Source organism: Scomber japonicus, chromosome 12, assembly GCF_027409825.1.
Source record: "Scomber japonicus isolate fScoJap1 chromosome 12, fScoJap1.pri, whole genome shotgun sequence".
In the NCBI taxonomy this organism is placed as follows: Eukaryota; Metazoa; Chordata; class Actinopteri; order Scombriformes; family Scombridae; genus Scomber; species Scomber japonicus.
Window position 1 is genome coordinate 12,951,721 of NC_070589.1, and position 18,423 is coordinate 12,970,143.

The 18,423-nt window shown below is 39.5% G+C and overlaps 3 protein-coding genes across 3 annotated transcripts; 2 read left to right on the plus strand and 1 right to left on the minus strand.

The window, feature by feature from the left end:
- Positions 1-2,737: 2,737 nt before the first annotated feature.
- On the plus strand, positions 2,738-3,499 carry LOC128368787 (transcription factor Sox-14). The gene has a single exon (XM_053329669.1). The coding sequence runs from the start codon at positions 2,738-2,740 to the stop codon at positions 3,497-3,499; it is 762 nt and encodes a 253-aa protein (XP_053185644.1).
- Positions 3,500-5,812: 2,313 nt separating this feature from the next.
- cldn18 (claudin 18) lies at positions 5,813-8,481 on the plus strand. Its single transcript, XM_053329672.1, has 5 exons — positions 5,813-6,032; positions 7,591-7,755; positions 7,837-7,993; positions 8,094-8,207; positions 8,301-8,481. The coding sequence occupies exons 1-5, from the start codon at positions 5,813-5,815 to the stop codon at positions 8,395-8,397; spliced, it is 753 nt and encodes a 250-aa protein (XP_053185647.1). The 3' UTR covers positions 8,398-8,481.
- Positions 8,482-9,418: 937 nt separating this feature from the next.
- Positions 9,419-16,929, minus strand: selenof (selenoprotein F). The gene is made up of 5 exons (XM_053329684.1): positions 16,852-16,929; positions 14,422-14,589; positions 11,415-11,478; positions 10,835-10,884; positions 9,419-10,617 (listed from the first exon to the last, which is right to left on the minus strand). Exons 1-5 carry the CDS (start codon positions 16,897-16,899, stop codon positions 10,486-10,488), a joined length of 462 nt encoding a protein of 153 aa, XP_053185659.1. The 5' UTR covers positions 16,900-16,929; the 3' UTR covers positions 9,419-10,485.
- Positions 16,930-18,423: the final 1,494 nt, after the last annotated feature.

The window sequence follows — 18,423 nt, forward strand, 5'->3', positions numbered from 1 at the left end:
GATGAAGAGATACATACTTTGCCAATAATTATTTAGTTTATCAATGCAGTAAATCAGTAAGAACCATCAGCTTTTTTTCCTTCAGCATGGAGTTGACTTTATAGACTCTTTTCTTGTCAGACGTTGGCACGCTCCCGGCCTGAGCGCCCAGCCTGCCTCTCTGTGTCGTCTTTCATTTCCTTTTCACCCCCAGGTCTTTCTGTACCTGTCAGTTTCTTTCTACAGTGTGACTCCTTAATCCACCTGAGTGCATGGAGGACAGTTTTGACATAAGAAGAAAAGATAGACTCCTAAGGAGAGGACCAGTATCTTTAGAGCCCGGGGGATAACCGGATTACGACAGCCATTTTGTGCTGCTGGCAGTTTTTCTTATTACCCATTTTCCCCCTCCTCATCTCTCCAGAGTTTAAATGCTGCCCTTTCTTAGAAGTCACACCAAACACTGACTTGTACACAAAAACACATACTCTTTGTGTTTTCTCCCCCAGCTAAAACAGCTTTGAGCTAAAATAAATCTTGACAAATGATAGTAAGAAAGAAACCGATAATTTCTTCACACTGCCCTTCATATAATCCATCCCTCCTCTCTCAGACTGTTTTTCTCTTCACTGCTGAAAACTCTCTAAAACATGGTTCCTCTGTGGAAGTAATCATTGTCTCTGTGTGGTGGTGGGTGCCTCCTGTGCGCAAGGCCTGAACCTACAGCACAGCAGATAACAGCACAGCTATGAGGAGACGGATCAACTGTCTGACCCCTGCTGCCAGTCACTTTATCCCTCCAGCCCGTCTGCTCTGAGGAAACCCGGCGAAAACACTTTCTGAAAACATCTTATCACCGAAACCACCGTTGTGACGTGCGCCACTGGATCTTTTATGTCCATTTATTTTGCCTTTGAAGAGGCCTGCGGTGCCTTTGATTGTGGGAGGTAAATGAAATAAAGGCCTCCACCTCGCTGGTGCACTGATATCTACGTTTATCACGGCCACCAAAACCAAAACGCTGAGCTGCGACTGACCGCCACAGGTCTGTCCACAGAGAAACACATCATGCTTCTGTTATGCTTATAATCTTTTTTTGCAGAAGCCATTTTGGGTGCCTTCGAGGCAACCTGGAAGCTTCCACTTAGACACCCAGAAAGACGGTATTGAATTACTCCTTGTAAAATGAGCTTCCTGAGTATACTCCATACATTAATCCCCTGTTATTACCTATAATCACCTGAACTTGTCATGAGTAGCTGTTTATATATATTAGATATATACTTTATATGAAGTTAGCTGCAGCAAAGCCATGCAGGAATTTCTCCAACAATGTCATTTCAATAACAGACGAAGCAGCTAAAGCAACTATTTGATCAGATAAGGTATAGTAATTATGAAAACTGTAACAATCAATGGAGTCACCGAGGACCAGTGATTTATAGCAGTGATTGATATTGATTTTGTGGAGGGAGGTGAGCAACTTGCACACATAATCATACATAAGAAAGCTGCACAGCATGATGGGAAGAAAAAATTGAAATGAGTGATTGTGTCTGTTTTGAGGACAAGTTTTAAAAGTTAATACTTTGGGTGATTGGTAAGCAGTGGCATCAGGACAAGTGGCCTGTTTTGTTTAATTATGTTTAATACAGGCTCGTAGCTACAACTGAGGACACTGAGGTCATGTGCTTTGTGTTTTTTGGAGGGACTTTGGGGTTTTAGTAACTTTGGGTGAGATAAATTCTACAATTAAAAATGTATAGCACATTTTTAGGTTAATTTTCATGTTCTTCCATCAGGATATAGGCCTATTTCGCTTCCATTTTTCCTGGTGCCTTACAGCATATAGCCTTTAATGATTCTATCATTTTCTAATCATTTCTGTGGAAGTTTTAAAGTAAATATGTAACCTGGTGCTATGGTGACACAGTTGTTTTAGTTTAGTTAGTTGATTTGCATATAAAAGTGCCACATTTAAATAAAACCTGCAGACATAGTCGTAATTGATCAGCTAGCTATAAAAAGCTTTCTTTTTCTTGTGTTTCTGGTGTTTGGAGCGAACAACTCGTGACCTCAGTATTTCTGAAATCGTGGGTATGGCTTTAGTTTAATGAGATGCATTTAGATGATTAAAACACATAGTGTCCTCCTCTTAGATCTTCTCCTGTGGGCTTGTGAAGTTCATTATTGAGCAAATGATGCATAGGTCATTATAAGGTCATGTGCAGCTGCAGTTGCCAAAATGACATTTTACCTCCATAGCCCTTACATGCTTTTTAATTTCTAGTTGATGAGTAGATGAGGTTGCTTTCTTCACCGATTTCCTGCCTGCCTGCACTTGTCTCAGTGGAGATTTGGAGAGACTAAACTGTATGAAAAGGGAAAAAGGAGGGTGTCGCTCAGAAATGTTGTACAGTCACTTTTGTGAAGGGATTACAGTGTTTTCTCTCATTCTCATTGGCTTGGCCCGCCGTGACAGATGAGCGGTTGACATGCCCAGCATCATCCATAACAAGCTTCCAACTTGGTCCCGTGTGAATCCCATTCATGCGCCCAGGCTGCACTTTTCACTTCTACTTTAGGTAAATGCTTCAATCAATTTGGCATGCACGGTTTTCTAATATTTCCACAACAAAGACACACAGAAAATATCTCTTTGAGACTTCATCACCACTTTTCATTTTTACTCACGAGAGGAGCATGAGTTTTTTGGAAAGGCGTCTTACTTTAAATTAGGTGACCGGTGTTTGTTTTAATGAATGTCTTGCCAGTTTTTGAAATGGCAAAACCTTTAGATCACATCAAGAGACCCATGAACGCCTTTATGGTGTGGTCCAGAGGCCAGAGGCGGAAGATGGCCCAGGAAAACCCAAAGATGCACAACTCTGAAATCAGTAAGAGACTCGGCGCGGAGTGGAAGCTGCTCACCGACTCCGAGAAGCGTCCGTACATCGATGAAGCCAAGAGACTGCGAGCTCAGCACATGAAGGAGCACCCGGACTACAAGTACAGACCCCGGCGCAAACCCAAGGGTCTGCTGAAGAGAGACCGTTTCGTTTTCCCGCTGCCGTCTCTACTCGGGGACGCGGCGGAGCACTTGAAGGGATTTTCCATGGACTCTTTTCTCGTCCCCGGGGATAAAGCCAGAGCTCTCCTCGCCCCCGCCTCTTCATCCTCCTCCTCCTCGTCGTCCTTCTCATTGCTGGAGCCGATGGGTCACTTCAGCACCGGAGCTGTCCAGCGAATGGCGGAGATTCCGCACACTCTGTCCGCCGGAGCTCTGCCCTACAGCGCGCACACGTTTGGATACCAGACTGGAGGGATTGGGGCTCTGGCTTGCCCCGCACAGCACACGCATACCCACTCTTCACCCACCAGCCCCGGCTATGTGATGCCATGTAATTGCGGCGCCTGGTCTGCAGCCAGTTTACAGCCTCAGGTAGCTTATATTCTCTTCCCCGGAGGGATGACCAAGAGCGGCATAGACACGTACACTTCACCCAGCTCCAGTGTGTGACAGACTGGATTCAGCTAGACTCTGGAGGTTTTGGAGACGCGCGGTCCTGATGGGAAAAGTTTGCGCACAGGACCTCCCCATGTCTGAAGCAATGCTATAAATATGAACATGCATACAAATATCACCGTAAAATGCTACAGTTTATTTAATATCTTTCTATCATGTGGGGATATTATTACCAAAACATTTCAAAATGCCACAAATTACGGTTTAGCTGCAGTAGCAGAGCGCCAAATACGCACCAGAAGCCCTTATATTACTGGATGCATATTCCCTGTAAACACACTATAGAGTTAAGATGTGAGGTTGTTATTTGGTTATTTCTTTGACAAGAAACAAAACAATTTAAAGTTAAATGCACATGGCTCAGATATAACACAATATTAAGACGATTGATCACAAATCAACACACCAGCTGACAAACCTTGTATCATTATCTGTCAGTCCTTTAAACATAAAGCTCCTGTGGTCATGAGGGGGCAGAAGAAGCAGCAACAGCATCTGAGTTTTGACGCTCATTCTAATACAAAAAAAAGCATTAATTTTGCATTAATACACTCTTACATTTGGATAGTGACATCTGATGCCTGGATTTTTAAGTCGGTTATTGGTAAGAAATGTTTTCATGAATGACTGTGTGGTTATTGGAGTCTTTTTTTCTCTCTCTTTTTTTATATAATCGGATAAATCAGTTTTTAATGATCATAATTGTGTGAGTTGGTCATTTTATTGATACTGGAGATGATCTGGATCACTGCAATTTCCCAGGTTGAAGTATCATGAAATGTCACTCTATTGACTGATAATTTATTTCCATGTTTGTTTTGTTTATTTTTGTTGTTTTGTTTGTATATTTTTCTTTGTTAGATGTCATTTCATGTCAGCTGTCAGCTGTCATGATATCTTAATTGGTATTACAGTAATAAATGAATCTGGGGAAAGTTTGCTGTTAAAGCATGTATGTTTTCATATTCCATGATTCCTGAGTCTTTATTTAAACTATAGCTTCAAACTCCTGATAAGAAATACTAAAACCAATGCCAAACACATGTTAAATAATGCCCACAGCAACTGAAAAACACAACAAATATCATTTTCTTGGCCCGTCATATTTGGTGACTGGTGTATGAGTTTTGTTTTGCATGTTTGTGGGAGAGAATGAGAGCGAACCCAGCTCGTGATAAGAGAAGAATAGAAACTTCTCTCCTTCCCAGTTGTTGACAAAGTGATAAGGTGTAAAAAGTTGAATCATGGAAATCATATGAGGTAGTGTTTGTTTCACTGTTAGTAAGAGGAATGAGTCCTCACACTGAAACCACCTTAGTCTCGATGTAAGACAGCTCATAATCATGTTCTGTAGCCATGCAAAGTTATTATCTGATCAGGTTTGTTTTGTGTATCTTATGACCTCACCTCTGATCCTTGATCAGCATAAGGATCATGGCCAGGGAGTATTTTTGAGTCTTTTTTCCTTTATTAGATAATACACAGTATGCAACAAATGTTCTTGGCTGGATTTTAACCAGGGGTGTTGCGATTACATGACCAGCGTCTTAACCTTTGTCCACATCTCAGCCAGAGGGCTTTCACCTGACATCCTGGGTGGTCCAGGAGAAGCTTTTAGGATAAAGTACTAGATTTAAAGTCTGGACACTGCTGAGATTTTATCTTGCTGAGGTGTTCCTGAACAAGACATCAAATCCTTATCAGTTTCAGGTCCAGTGTAACTGAGCTTGACCTTTGACCTTCCTGTTGATGTGAAAAAGTTAGAATACTAGTAGTTTAACTCGTCATCTTGAAGGGAACATCTCAGATTCTGCTCAGGATCATATCAAAATCAAGAATCCCTAAGTGTCAAGTCTAATTCACTGTTAATTTGATCATGTGTTCCGCTTTTGGTATCACAATTCTACTCAGCCATTGGCAGTTTACCAAAATGCTGGTGATTCAATGTCCTATATTTACATTTAAACTCTTAACGGTCAGCTCTCATGTAGGTGCCAGGTGTGCCTATCACTACTGTGTCCACACCTCTCAACACAAGGTAGCCCAACCCATACTGCCATATCACTCACTGAGCGAAACCCAGCCGCCTCCACCCAACGCCACCCATCACTACAAAGTGCCACCTTACCTATTTTCATTCTCCGCCTGCTCATCACACACACCTTTACCTAAACCTCATTTATATATGCAGCTCAACTTTAGGTATTTTATTTAAATTGGACGGACACATACACACACACACACACACACACAGACACACACACACTGCCTCCCAGGTTTATTTCCTAACTTCTGAAGGAGACTACAATGGCGCCCTCAGTCCTACAGAATGGTGGATTCGTTTTGGGTTTGATTGGTGCAGCAGCCCTCATCGCTGCTACTGCCATGAACAAATGGGCCGTCAAAGACAGGCAGGGGGATGTGGTGACGTCTGTTTATACCTACAAGGGTCTGTGGCAGGACTGTGAGACCGCTTCGTCTGGATTCACTGAGTGTCGCCCACTCTATGGCCTCCTGGGCTTTTCAGGTAGGACGAGACTTTGTTATATCCTAATGTGCAGATATTCTCCAGTGATAACTTATTGTTTACATCTCAATTAGTTTAATTTTATTGTTGTCCTAGTAATTAAAAAGCATCAAAACTGTATCAACAATTAATCTACTTCAGTCATGGCCACAGTTTTTTCTATTGAGGAAGTGACCACGTATGTTTGAGCTCTCTCACTTATACTTTTGAGAGCGAGGGAGATGTTACATATTTATTGAACTTTCTCTGATAACAAAAATAGTGGTGCAGCAAATAGCAAAATATAGTTTTTTATCTGAAGTGTCCTTAAACATAATTCTCCAGTGCACACAAGATCCAAGAGGGTAGAACTAGCTCTTAGATAATGAGGCCGGAAGTTGATTTTGTGGTACAGAGGTCCATGAAAATGTGTATAAGCAACTTTAAAGTTCATCTCTCTATTCTTCTGTCATCTCTTTACTGCCACCTTGCTGTAAAATATCCAGCATAATGAATAGAACATGTTGCACAGCTAGTGCCTATTTGTTTAATCTCTTTAAAATGGCTTGAAACATTTATTCTAAATTACTGAGGAGATCTAAACGTAGCAGATATACCAGGCTGTGTATGAATTATGTAAAGATGTGCTGAAATATTTAAATTTGATGTAATCATAAAAACACAGGATCCTGGATTTTAATGTTTTCAGCAACAAACAACAAGCACTGTAAAGCTTTAATTAATATAATGTAGATAGTGTGGTAACTTCAGTGTTTAGGTCATTTTTGAATAGTAGAATAAGGAATCTGAAAAACAATGATAAAAAAAGAAAAATATTAAAACTGCTTAATTTGGTTTACACATAGTAAACTGAATGAATATATTGTTATATAAAAAAGAAGAGGACATTTGTGCAGGCGTTCTCTCACCAACAATGTAAGTGATAATTCACATTATTTCACAAAGGGAAACTGAGAACAAAGGGCTGCTCCTTGGTGGAATTATTTACAGTAAATGATCACAAATATAGTTTGGCACAACACCCAAATGTATTTGTGGGCTATTTTCTTTTCTTTTTTTAATAATTTTGAATTAAATCTAATTCTCAGTTTTCCTCACACAAGCTCTTGTTCCGGCTGTGGAGCCTATCATTATCAGTATTTGCATTTGCACCAGTGCATTGTGGTTCCCATAATGGACAGCCGCACTGAGACTCAGTCAACACCGTTATCAAAAAGAGAACAAACAACAAGCAAAGGGCAGGTTCCTACAGCACATGATACCATAGCAGGACAGACTTCACATAATGAGATCAAATACACAGTTCAGCATCAACGACTTCTTGTAAAAGTCCAAATAAACTTCCTACTGTGTTGTTATAGGTGCATCATTTAAGTCACTTGTGATGCAGATTATAATACAAATAAAGATCAGGATGCAAAATGAACTTTTTTTGTCCAAAGGCTGAATGGATAGTGAATGGCTGATTACAACACAACAGTTTTCTCTAAATAGAACTCAAAATTGGACTCTCTATAATATTCCTGCACTTACCCTGTGTATGTTTGCTGTCCATTAGGTGCCTTCCAGGCGGTGCGAGCCCTGATGATAGTGGGTGTGGTGCTGGGTGTGCTCGGGTCAGTGGTATCAATTTTCTCCCTTAAATGCCTCTCGATGAACAGCATGGAGGACACAACCAAGGCCAAGATGAGCCTCACCGCTGGCATCATGTTCATCATCGCTGGTAGGTCAAAGTTTTAGAAAAGTATCTGAACTTAAAATAAAGCAAGCAGTAAACTAAATAGTTCCTTTCTGTCTGTTTCAGGTGTGTGTGGCATTGCAGGAGCTTCCATCTACGCCAATCAGATTGTGTCCACTTTCAGGATGTCCACCTACAATAACTATCAAGGAGGAATGCAGGGGATGGGTGGAGGAATGGGAGGAATGGGAGGAATGGGAGGAGGGATGGGAGGAATGCCAACGTAAGATATGTTTTAATTATTATTTTGCCTTTATTTTCATTGTCTTTATATTAGTGGACACAAAGCCATGTTGTTCTGCTGACCTGTGTTGTGTTTACAGATACACATTTGGCCCTGCGCTGTTCATCGGCTGGATAGGGGGTGGCATCCTGCTTATTGGCGGCATCCTGAAATCTTTGGCTTTCAGGGAATTGGCGAAAGATGACAAACCAAGGTGAATCCACACATAGATTTACAACCATTTATCAACCACTCTGCAATCCCGGCACAATTATCTTCATGTCATGTGATGCTTCTTGCTTTTCAGCTACCCCGGAGTTGTTTACAAACCTCAGTCCCACACCAAAACCGACCAGGATGATCATCATTCAGAGGGCGGCAGGAAAGCACAGAATTATGTGTAACTTTAACCAGAGTTTGCCTTTTTACCTGCAGCATGCTTTGTAGGATGGTCTAGTGGCTTCATGTGTGCAGAGCTTCATAACAGGCATAAGGCAAAATATTTCGTTTTCACACACACAGCTCACTGGTTACTAGATATGTATGAATGCTCAAATTCTGTGTGTAATCCAAGCTTTTTTTAACTTGAGTTTTAAATCATTTTTTATGTATGTTTTGAGAATAAAACATCGATTTCTGAAATGTGTGTATTTACTGATAACATGAATGCCTGATGTGAAACTCAAGTTATGAATCAACTGAGTAAAGGCATTTCAAGATGTATTGATCTATTAAAGCACTCTTTTTCCAAGTGTAGTTTATCTGTAGCCAAATTACAATAATGTTCTTGTATATTTCAAGTGCCTGCTGTGTTTTTCATTAGAAAGAATCTGTAACCATGTAAAGTAAAAATTAAAGTTTTCTTATTCAGGCTGGTAGCTGTATGAAATAGTGCCAGGAGAAGCTACTTTTTTCTATTCAATACAAGTTCTGTAATGGAAAAGGCAAACAGATGTTTTGTGGTTCCTCTTCCCTTTCACAAAAAAGAAATGGCTTGCAGGGAAATACATAATCAAAACTGTTGTCCATATGTAACATATAATGCACTTAGGTCTGTAGTTGTGAAGTGGTGAACATAAATTCATGTTTTCCTTCATTTTAAAAAGGGAACATGCTAGCCCAACAAAGCATTTTACTCATAAATCCAAATTTTGGTGTGTTTAAATTCAGGAGATAACTCTTAGTGTTAGTTTCAACAATACATTTAAAATTTAAGTTTGACCCACACATTGATTGAACAGAGCTGAGCTGCAATGCATTTTCAGGTCACTAGATGTCAGCAAATTAACATCTTTGCTTTTAAATGCCAACATTGACACAAAGCAGCAATTTCTACTAGTATACGTAGAAGAATAAGAAGAGGTTTATTTCATTTTCACACTCTTGAAACTTCCATCAGACAAAAAGATACTCCATTGACAGAGGAACAATTTTATTTGTTTATTGTTGCATATTTAAACCTCCACCTCACTTGCTCAAAAACCAACAATCCAAAACAAAATCCAGTTTCTCTTCAAAGCAGAAGATGCAGAAAAACACAAATGTACATCAGAGCTCACATCCCAACACTGGTTTACTGTGAGGTCTTCACTAACTTGTGCCTCGGCAAAAACATCTGCATTTGGAGAGCAACTAGGACTCATTCATTCTTACGACAAATCCCTTCTGTCACAATGTTGAGCATTATAAAAAATAATCATACAAGAATATCGGACACAGACAGAGAGGGGAAAGAAAACTCCCACACACAAAAAACAAAAACAGGTCATGATGTGCCACATTTTTTTTTAGACCGGATGGAAACACTTTGATTCATGATTTATCTGTGATGTTGATCTTCAGGTGTGCTGTCTGGTTACGTCTCTCACATAAGTTATTTTGGAAAATCAGCACAAGAAATTCATGATTTTCTGATACAAAAACAATGACTTAACAACCATCTATCAAGGCAGAGTTGTGTACAAATTGATACATAAAAAGGGATAGTTCACTCAAATTCCAAAACAAACATTTTCTCCCTATCTCCTCGAGCCATGTAGGTAGTTTCTGTTTCAGATTAGATTAATAGAATTGTGTTTGTGGTCTTTAAAGCATTAGAAAGTTATATTTACAGCTACATGTGTTTCCAGAAACAGTGTCCCTATTTCACTGAGACTTTTTCGTCAGGAAGAAAGTATTTCCAATGAAAACCTCTTGATGGTGCACTAGTTGGTGAATTTACAGTACATTGTTTCTGAAAAGCCAAGTTGATGTTCAATATTTTAAATGTCACTTTTAAATGCTGTGAGGTCAACAAACAACAAAAATCCCATTCACCTGAAAGAGAAGGCAGAAATCCCAGAGTGATATCTCAAAGTCTCAGAATATAAAACAGAAACTATCTGTGTGAATGGATAAGACTAGAGGTTAGTGAGATAATGTTTCTTTGTTGTTTGGGTGAAATGACCCTTTAACTAAAGACTTAAAAAAAAAAAAAAAAAAAAGGACTACATCTATATCCGCTCTAATTTCTCACTTAGGAACTCCTCCACGCTGTCTGTGTTCCACTTGAGGATGCTGAGTTCCTCAGCCATGTTCCCGTTATCGTCCAAAAGCTTTAGTACAGGATCGGAGCCTCGCACGTACTGATGGTGTGGGAGGGAGTGAGAGTGAAAGAGAGAAAAAGAGAGGAGGGGTGTTAGGAATGCAGGTTTGCCCTCAATGCAAATTACAAATATTCATAGAAATGCTTCTGACTCATTGAATAAGCATAATCTTGTTTTAGCCCACAGGACTGTTTGTTTCTTGTTATAATCCCTAATGTGTCTAATTATGACATCACGCTGCAGCGTCATCACATACCTTGATCTGAAGACCCTTGAACATCTTTGGCTTGTCGCTCCTGACGAAAGCTGTGGAGATAAAACGGGGACGAGGCAAATGTTGGGTCATGAATCAGTCCATTAAGCCTTTCTATTTTAGCGTCTGTGATTAGTGACAACTGCAAAACCTCTTGAGAATGCAGCGTTAACAGCGGAGGAGACAGTTGAGAACACACGACAGCTACAGCTGAGGTAAACAAATGACAGCCATATGGCACAGGCGGGGTCTCCAGACATCCAGCCTCATACTGAGACGAGCTGCAGTAACTCCCGGCAACGTAACCTGACACTGAATTAACCAAATGTTACACTGAGCGGAGATGGGAGGTCTACTCTCAGCAACAGAAGATAAAACACTTCAAAAGCTTGTTTGAAAACCAGCCCTCAGGCGTTTTAGACCACCTACTGCACAAAGTGATTTCAAAAAAGGAAATATTTCAAACGCATCCCTTCTGATTAAGACACAGAATCCCCTAAAGCACACAATTACTTTCAGGGAAGAGGAAGGAAAATAATATTGGATATAAATATAAATATCAGAATATTAAAAGAGAACTCACCTTGGACTTGAGGGAACCTGCCCAATTTTCATCCACACACCTCAAGGATGGCCCCAGCGTAGAGCTGCGTGCAACAAACACATCATTTAGGTCCACGAGATTGGTTTTATCCCCCCACACACACATCAATGCCCATACACAGAGACAGAATGGGCTGCAGCCCTGCTGGTGGTGGGACGCCTGGCCTGGAAGAGTAATTTGATTCAGGCAGACTGATTCATAAATGTGTCCGGGCGACTCCTTGGGGGTCATTAAACTGTGAGCCTGTGCATATGGAGCAGGGCTGATGGATGGCAGTTTGTGCAGGGCTCACTTGTAATCAAACCTCCAGCACCAATATACAATAAGTTAGAGGAAATTGGAGTGTCACGGCAGTATTTCAACACCGGGCTTTGCTCGCCGTGTCAGGGAGGAGAGCGGAAAATAGCCTGCTCGGCTGGTTCACACAGCAAATTAAATTAGGCATGCAAAGCGAAAATCCTTCCTTCTTCCTTTGTTCCCCGGTGTTTCTGTAAACAATCCAGCATTGCAGAAATTTAATTTTCGTGCTTTTCATTTTATCACACATGGCAGATCAGAGACAAGTCACAACTCTGTGGAGAACAGGAGACTAAGAATCAAATGATAGACCTGTACCTGCACTCACTGGAGCATATCACGCATATCAGCATATCATATACATGTTCATGTGCAGAAAACCATTATTTATCCTTCATCTGTATCAGTCATGTCAATAGCAAAAGCATTTATTAAATATATTGCTTTCCCAACAGATCAAACCATGTATCATCTTCATCGAACTATAAAATACCCTATAAACCTTACAGGCAGAGAAACTACGTTCACTACAGCCTACAAAAAGATCACCATTAAACAGAAATAATGATGTACAGTCTATAAAACAAGTAACCAAACTTCGTTATACCAGCAGTCAACAAACAGAACTCCTAACAGAACAAAATCATCAGGTTTTGTTTTTTCCTCAACCAGGATCTGTGATCATCTCAAACTACAAAGATGTTTTTAAATATCCAAAAAAATCACTTTACATGACTTTCATTTCCTTAAATGGGGATCATAATGGATCATTCAATCCTAGCTCTTTTGCAAAGACCATAAAATGATTCTAGCGTGCCTCTTACCTCGAATAACATTTTAAGTGCGTGTCAAGATTACAGATAAGGCAGGTGATATTCTATTTTTTTCTTACCGTCACCAAATCCCATTTAAAGACTAAAACCAACAATGTGTTCATCTGTCAGCACTTTCTGACGCTACCAGCCTCCCTGTGGCACTCAGGCGCAATCCCTCCGGTTCCTCCAGGAGTAAATCTTTAAAACTAGGTCACCAATATACAGTTTCATTTTTAACAAGGCTAAATAATTTACTAATGCACCTGGGCACTATAGTTTATAGCAAATATCACTAAAAAAGGAGTAAACTGTGCATTTGTTGAGGACTATTTTGTGGTGGGAGAAGTTTTTTGTTTGATTTAATCAAAAACAAACTACATTGTCCATGTTTATCATAATAAACAGGAAATGTCACTCTGACATGCAACTCATTGAAATATTTTACTAGTTTCTGGCACAGAGGAGTAATATGTATCACACCACGCTGGCAATACTTGTTAGAAGGATCAATTTATTCATTTGTTCACAATAATAAAAACACACCAAACTCTTCCTTCGAGACTTAAAGCCCTGAAACAGAGCCTTCCTTCTCTTGTTACATCAACAACTGTACACTCACACTTTGCCTGATCTACAGAGGCCTACTGTGCAGTGGCACCCAAGGGAGCTGAGGTGCTGCTATGCGCGGGTGCTCCGCAGAAGAAGCCCACATTTGAAAATGAGTAACCGAAATGTCCTCCATGCTCAGTGAATTTTACTAATCGACCGGGCTGCGCAGTAAGCCATTACTCAGAGGGTTTAATGACACGGCACTGATGTCGATTGCAAGACTGAAAGAAATTCTTAAGGCAGATAATTGTTGCAGTCTGAGGAGAAAATGTGCTTAGTTACACAGTCGTCTCCAGTGGTAACCCTGAGAGTGCAGCTGGAGACGTGCAATTGCTCTTCCAAGTGACATTTTCGCTCAAAATCGTGAGAAGAAAGGAGGCCTAATCTTTTGCTAAGTGTCTGTCTTGAACAGAATTATCATCAAGAGGTGTAATGAGGTGTGTGCAACACTTTTCCAAAGGTGCTGTTGCTAGGATACCACACACGCTCTAGGGACCTTGCTTAATGAAAGAAAAATTACATTGTGTTGCCACCATCACTTGACTCTGTGTTTATCCGTCAGAACGCAGCGGGGGAGCCCTTTTGAGTCTCCTGTAATCACTGGTGCAACGAGCACACAGCAACACCTCCTCACCGGTTACACAGGGCTTCTTACTGCACTGACATTTCGACACCATGGGGAGAGTCAAAGCGAGGTTAAGGAGCCACGACTCGAAAACATCAGAGAGAAAGATTGAGAATGACAGCTAAAGTGACAGAGGTTGTGTGCGGCGGCTCAGATTTGATGCACAGCTCTCAACGGTGTCAACAGACCCGCTTAGAAATGGTTAGAAAACTAAGTTGTTTTTAGTAGCGCTTCAAATGTTGGGGAATGTGGTCCTGTCAATAAATGTGACACCCTCACGAGGAGGTCTTCTGAGTGCTACTACTACTACTACCCACCAAGGGGTTTGTCTTCAGTGAAGCTACAGTAAATGACGACAGATCAGCTCAAGCACCTAAAACTAATAAACTAAACCTGCTGCGCGTCATCAAATAAGTCTCCTTTGAAGTGTCAAGTCTCAGTCGTAAAATAGCAATAGATACCTTCCACTTCATCCTTTTACTGCACGCACTTTCGTTAATCTTGTTTATGGTTTCATTTCTTCTATTCTCGCTGAGACTCCTTTATTAAGGTCTTTGTAACACGCTCCATGCTGTGAATGAATCGAGACAGGCAATTACTTTCTGTTTCCCTGTTCCATCAGCTATGTTGTTCCCTTTACCTTGCGCGCTTCCATCTGGGCCTCCTGCTGGCAGCAGTGCCGGCAGTCGGGCTGGAGCTTGGTGAGGCTGAACTCCCCGAGCAGGTCGCAGGAGCTGCACAGCAGGTTGCTGGAGAAGCCCAGCTCCCTGCACGCCTCGGAAGACAGCTCGGCACCGTACGCCGACAGCTGGAGAGAGGAAAGAGGAGATAAAAGAGACACAGGTGAAAAAAACATACAGTGTTTTTATGAAGTGCTTACTGACTTCTCATAGGAATTAAAAAAACAAAAATCCTCACACAGGACATTAATTGAATTTGTCATGTGGTCATCTTGGTTATTGTCCAATGACTTGTCCATATGTGTTAGGCACTAGAAAAAGGTGCAGGACACTCAAATAAACAAATCAATCAATAAATTACAAATAGGCATTCAGCTTTTGCTCATTATCCAACAATAACTGAAGCACTATTCTTTGGTACAAGAGATTTTGTCCAGTAGATATGTGGGTGACCCATAGACTGAGTATAAAAATAAAGATATACGGCCTATGGCGTGAACGAGAAGAGCAGCGTGTACAACTTCAAGTTTGAAAAAGCCAGACTGACAACAGTGAATAGCAGAAGACTCTGCAGCTTTTGACCAGTTTGTGTTGTGAGTTTTTAGTTGAGACTCTGTAATCATGGTCTGTTTTCACTTTCAGGATTCACTGAAGCTGGAATTCCTCCAAATTGCATATCTTAATCAAAACTAAAAGGTCATTATTTGACTATGTGTCATACATTTTGGAAACTTTCTGCTTTTTCAACTTTCTCCTTGTTCATGTGTTTCCATTCAAACTTTGGCAGGTAAGATGATGTTTAGGGTCAATTAGTGTGTCTCTTCTTCTAACAAATGCTAATGAATAGGACTGCTGTCACATTAAACCAGACACGTCATTAAATCACATGACATCAACCATGTGATGTCATAGATTAGGGCCAGGTAATCTTTAAATGCCAGTGACAAAGGATTTAAAGTAAGATAAATAGAGTACTTTATTTATACAGCAGCTATTTGACAAACACAAAATACAAACAAAATGTGGAGGTAAATAGAAACAAATATAATTAAAAGCTAAATTATATACACAATAGAAGAACTCATTAAAAAAATAGAATAACTTAAAATAGATTAGAGACTACAGATTTAACCATAACTAGTAGCCTAAATAGTTCAATGTTAAGGATTATATTTACTCTACATGTATTGTATGAATTAAGGTGATTTAGACATTTTTTTTAGCCTTGTCCTTAAAGGCACATAACCTGGGACAATTTGATTGCAATGGATGTCGCTTCCGATTTGAGATCAAGGAAAATTTAAGGGAAACATAAAAATGATATTTAGCATTGGATTCTCTGTGTTTTCGCCACTTACAGTTATGTTACAGTAAACATAACAGCAGAAGTCCTATTGTTGTTGAAACCCACTTTCAGATTTATGAAGTCTTTACTTTGCTTGTGAAAGCAGAAAAAGTTCACTGCTTTCCCGCCCATTCAGGCCACATTAGACCAGACTGAGATCAAAAACCACTAGACATAGATTTGTCAAATCTGGATTAGAGTACCAAGGAGACTCCAGAGAGTCACTGAAACAGTTTCAGATTTGCAAAACCTTTATTCCATTTGTGAAAACTCTCATCCAGACCAGATTTGTCAGATCTGGACTAGATTATTATTGTAGAGATTTAACAAATCTAAGAATAGTGGTTTTGATCTGAACCTGGTCTGGATGGAAACAAAGGTGTCACAAATCTGTAAACGGGTTTGAACATTGTTCAGGCTTTGGCTCTGATGTCTAACAGTCTTTCAGTTTTACACTTTCATATTTGCCTTTTGATCTCTGACTGTGATATTTATATTCTCTCTTCAGATTTGAGCAGAAAACACCTTGGTGATTTCAGAGTGGTATTGGATGTGGATATAATGTATTAGTTTCATATCGAAATACAGTATCAGTCAAAAGTATGGACACACTTTCTCATTCAAAATAATGGGAAGGTGTTTCTAAACTTTTGACTGGTACTGTACGTTGCTGAAGTGCCAGTTGCTATAGCTGCGATGTCCGTTCAGCAGGGAGTACATGTAAATCTGAAACACCGGAAGTCCGGGCTTATTTTTCTCTTTCTCTCCCACAACACCCGTATTGACCATAGGTTTTGACACAGCAGTCGGTTTATGAACACTAAAATGCAGTTATTTAATAAATCAGACAGTGATGATGCTTCAGTTTCCCTCCTCTGTTCACAGGTTTGGAGGATAAGCCACGTCATGTGAAGCTCAGCAGGATACGGATCATAAAAGTCAACAAAGCGTCAGACGGTCGACAGCTGTGCTAGCTGCTGCTACTTTTAATACAACATCACTTAAAGAGACGGCATGTGCTCAGCTTCGGTGTTGATAAACTCACCGTTTGAAGGAGCGACAGGAGCCACATCAGATACACTTCTCCCGACATTTTGGATCCTGTGTGCTCCGCTACTCCGAGGACCCCTGTACTAACACGAAGGGCTGCCCCTCCGCGCCTGACCGTCTTTTTTGCTTTGTTTCTGTCTTCCGTTTGTCTTTTTTTTGTTACACATTTGTAGTTATTACTGTACATATAAACAATTCACAATAAAACAATATCTGAAAGAGATTAATAATATATTTAACAGTTTTGTTTATTTGTGTTTTTCTCCCTACTGTTTGTCTTTTGCTTCAAATTTTTACCTGAGTGACTAAACTTCTTCTGTGTTCATATGTTGTTTTTTTTATTGTTTGTGATTGTATTATGTTTCTACTCACTGCTGACATGAAAATGACATTGATTGTTTTTGTTTTATTGTTTAAATGTTCTTTCTCCTTTCACAAATCCATTGTAAAAATGTTTTCTTTTGTTGTTATACATTTTAAATGAAGCATTACATTTTAATCCACACTATTCTGTAAAGAGAGAAATCATATATTCAAGATTTGATCAAATGTGCGAGATAAACAATAAAAGTCTCATTTTTTTAAATTAAATCTTTCTCGAAATAAAACATGGCATTAAACAAGGTAGCCTCACATGTTCTTCTTCTTCTGTCGGTTCTGGTTTCAGAAAGAAGAAGAGCGGCCTCTTCAGACTGAGTCCTCTAAGTTTTGTTCATGCTCCTGTTCAGTCACATGACCATTTTGGCAAAATAAAATGGAAAATGTCTCAAATTCTAATATACAAAAATAACCATCTCCTAATAAATATCTGACATGGTCAATATCATCATGACTATTTAGTACATAACACATTTATTCATGTAAATATAAAAAAACAACAATAAAAACCCAGAAACATGCACTAACTTGGTTTAGAAACAAATTAAAATAATTTGTCTTCTTCTTCTAATATTATCTGATACACGCCAGCCAATACAAAAATGTGTCTATACATGTTTAATTATTTATTCATTTAATCTCTACCACCACATGGGTCATCTGTGTGATTTGTTAATAAAGTCTCAGTAAATAAATGATTTATGATACAATCAAAAAATAGATCTGGAGTGTACTCATGGATTTAAATGAAATGATATGTGTGGTTTGATATGACAGCAGTCCTAATCATTAGTGTTTGGTAGAATAAGAGATAGATACAATTGGTGTCCCACATTTGGCAGTGTCCTATTATATTTTATTTTATTTTATTCAATTCAAATCCAAGAAGCTTTATTGGCATGCCCACACTGAAGCACAGTATTGCCAAAGCGCACTGTAATATATAGTACAAGCAGGGGAAAGTAGAGTTTTTAAGATACAAACAATAAAACATTATATTAACATAATAGATTAAAAAAATATATTTATAATGCAAACATAGATTCATTGTGTTTGAAGGAGAAAGGGAAAAGGATAGCAAGCTGAAACATAAAAATAACACTAAAAATATAAAAATAGAAGCTACTTTTTTTTTTTTTGTAGGATTGCCTCTAATCAATATTCCTCCAGGATATTGTCCATGTATTGT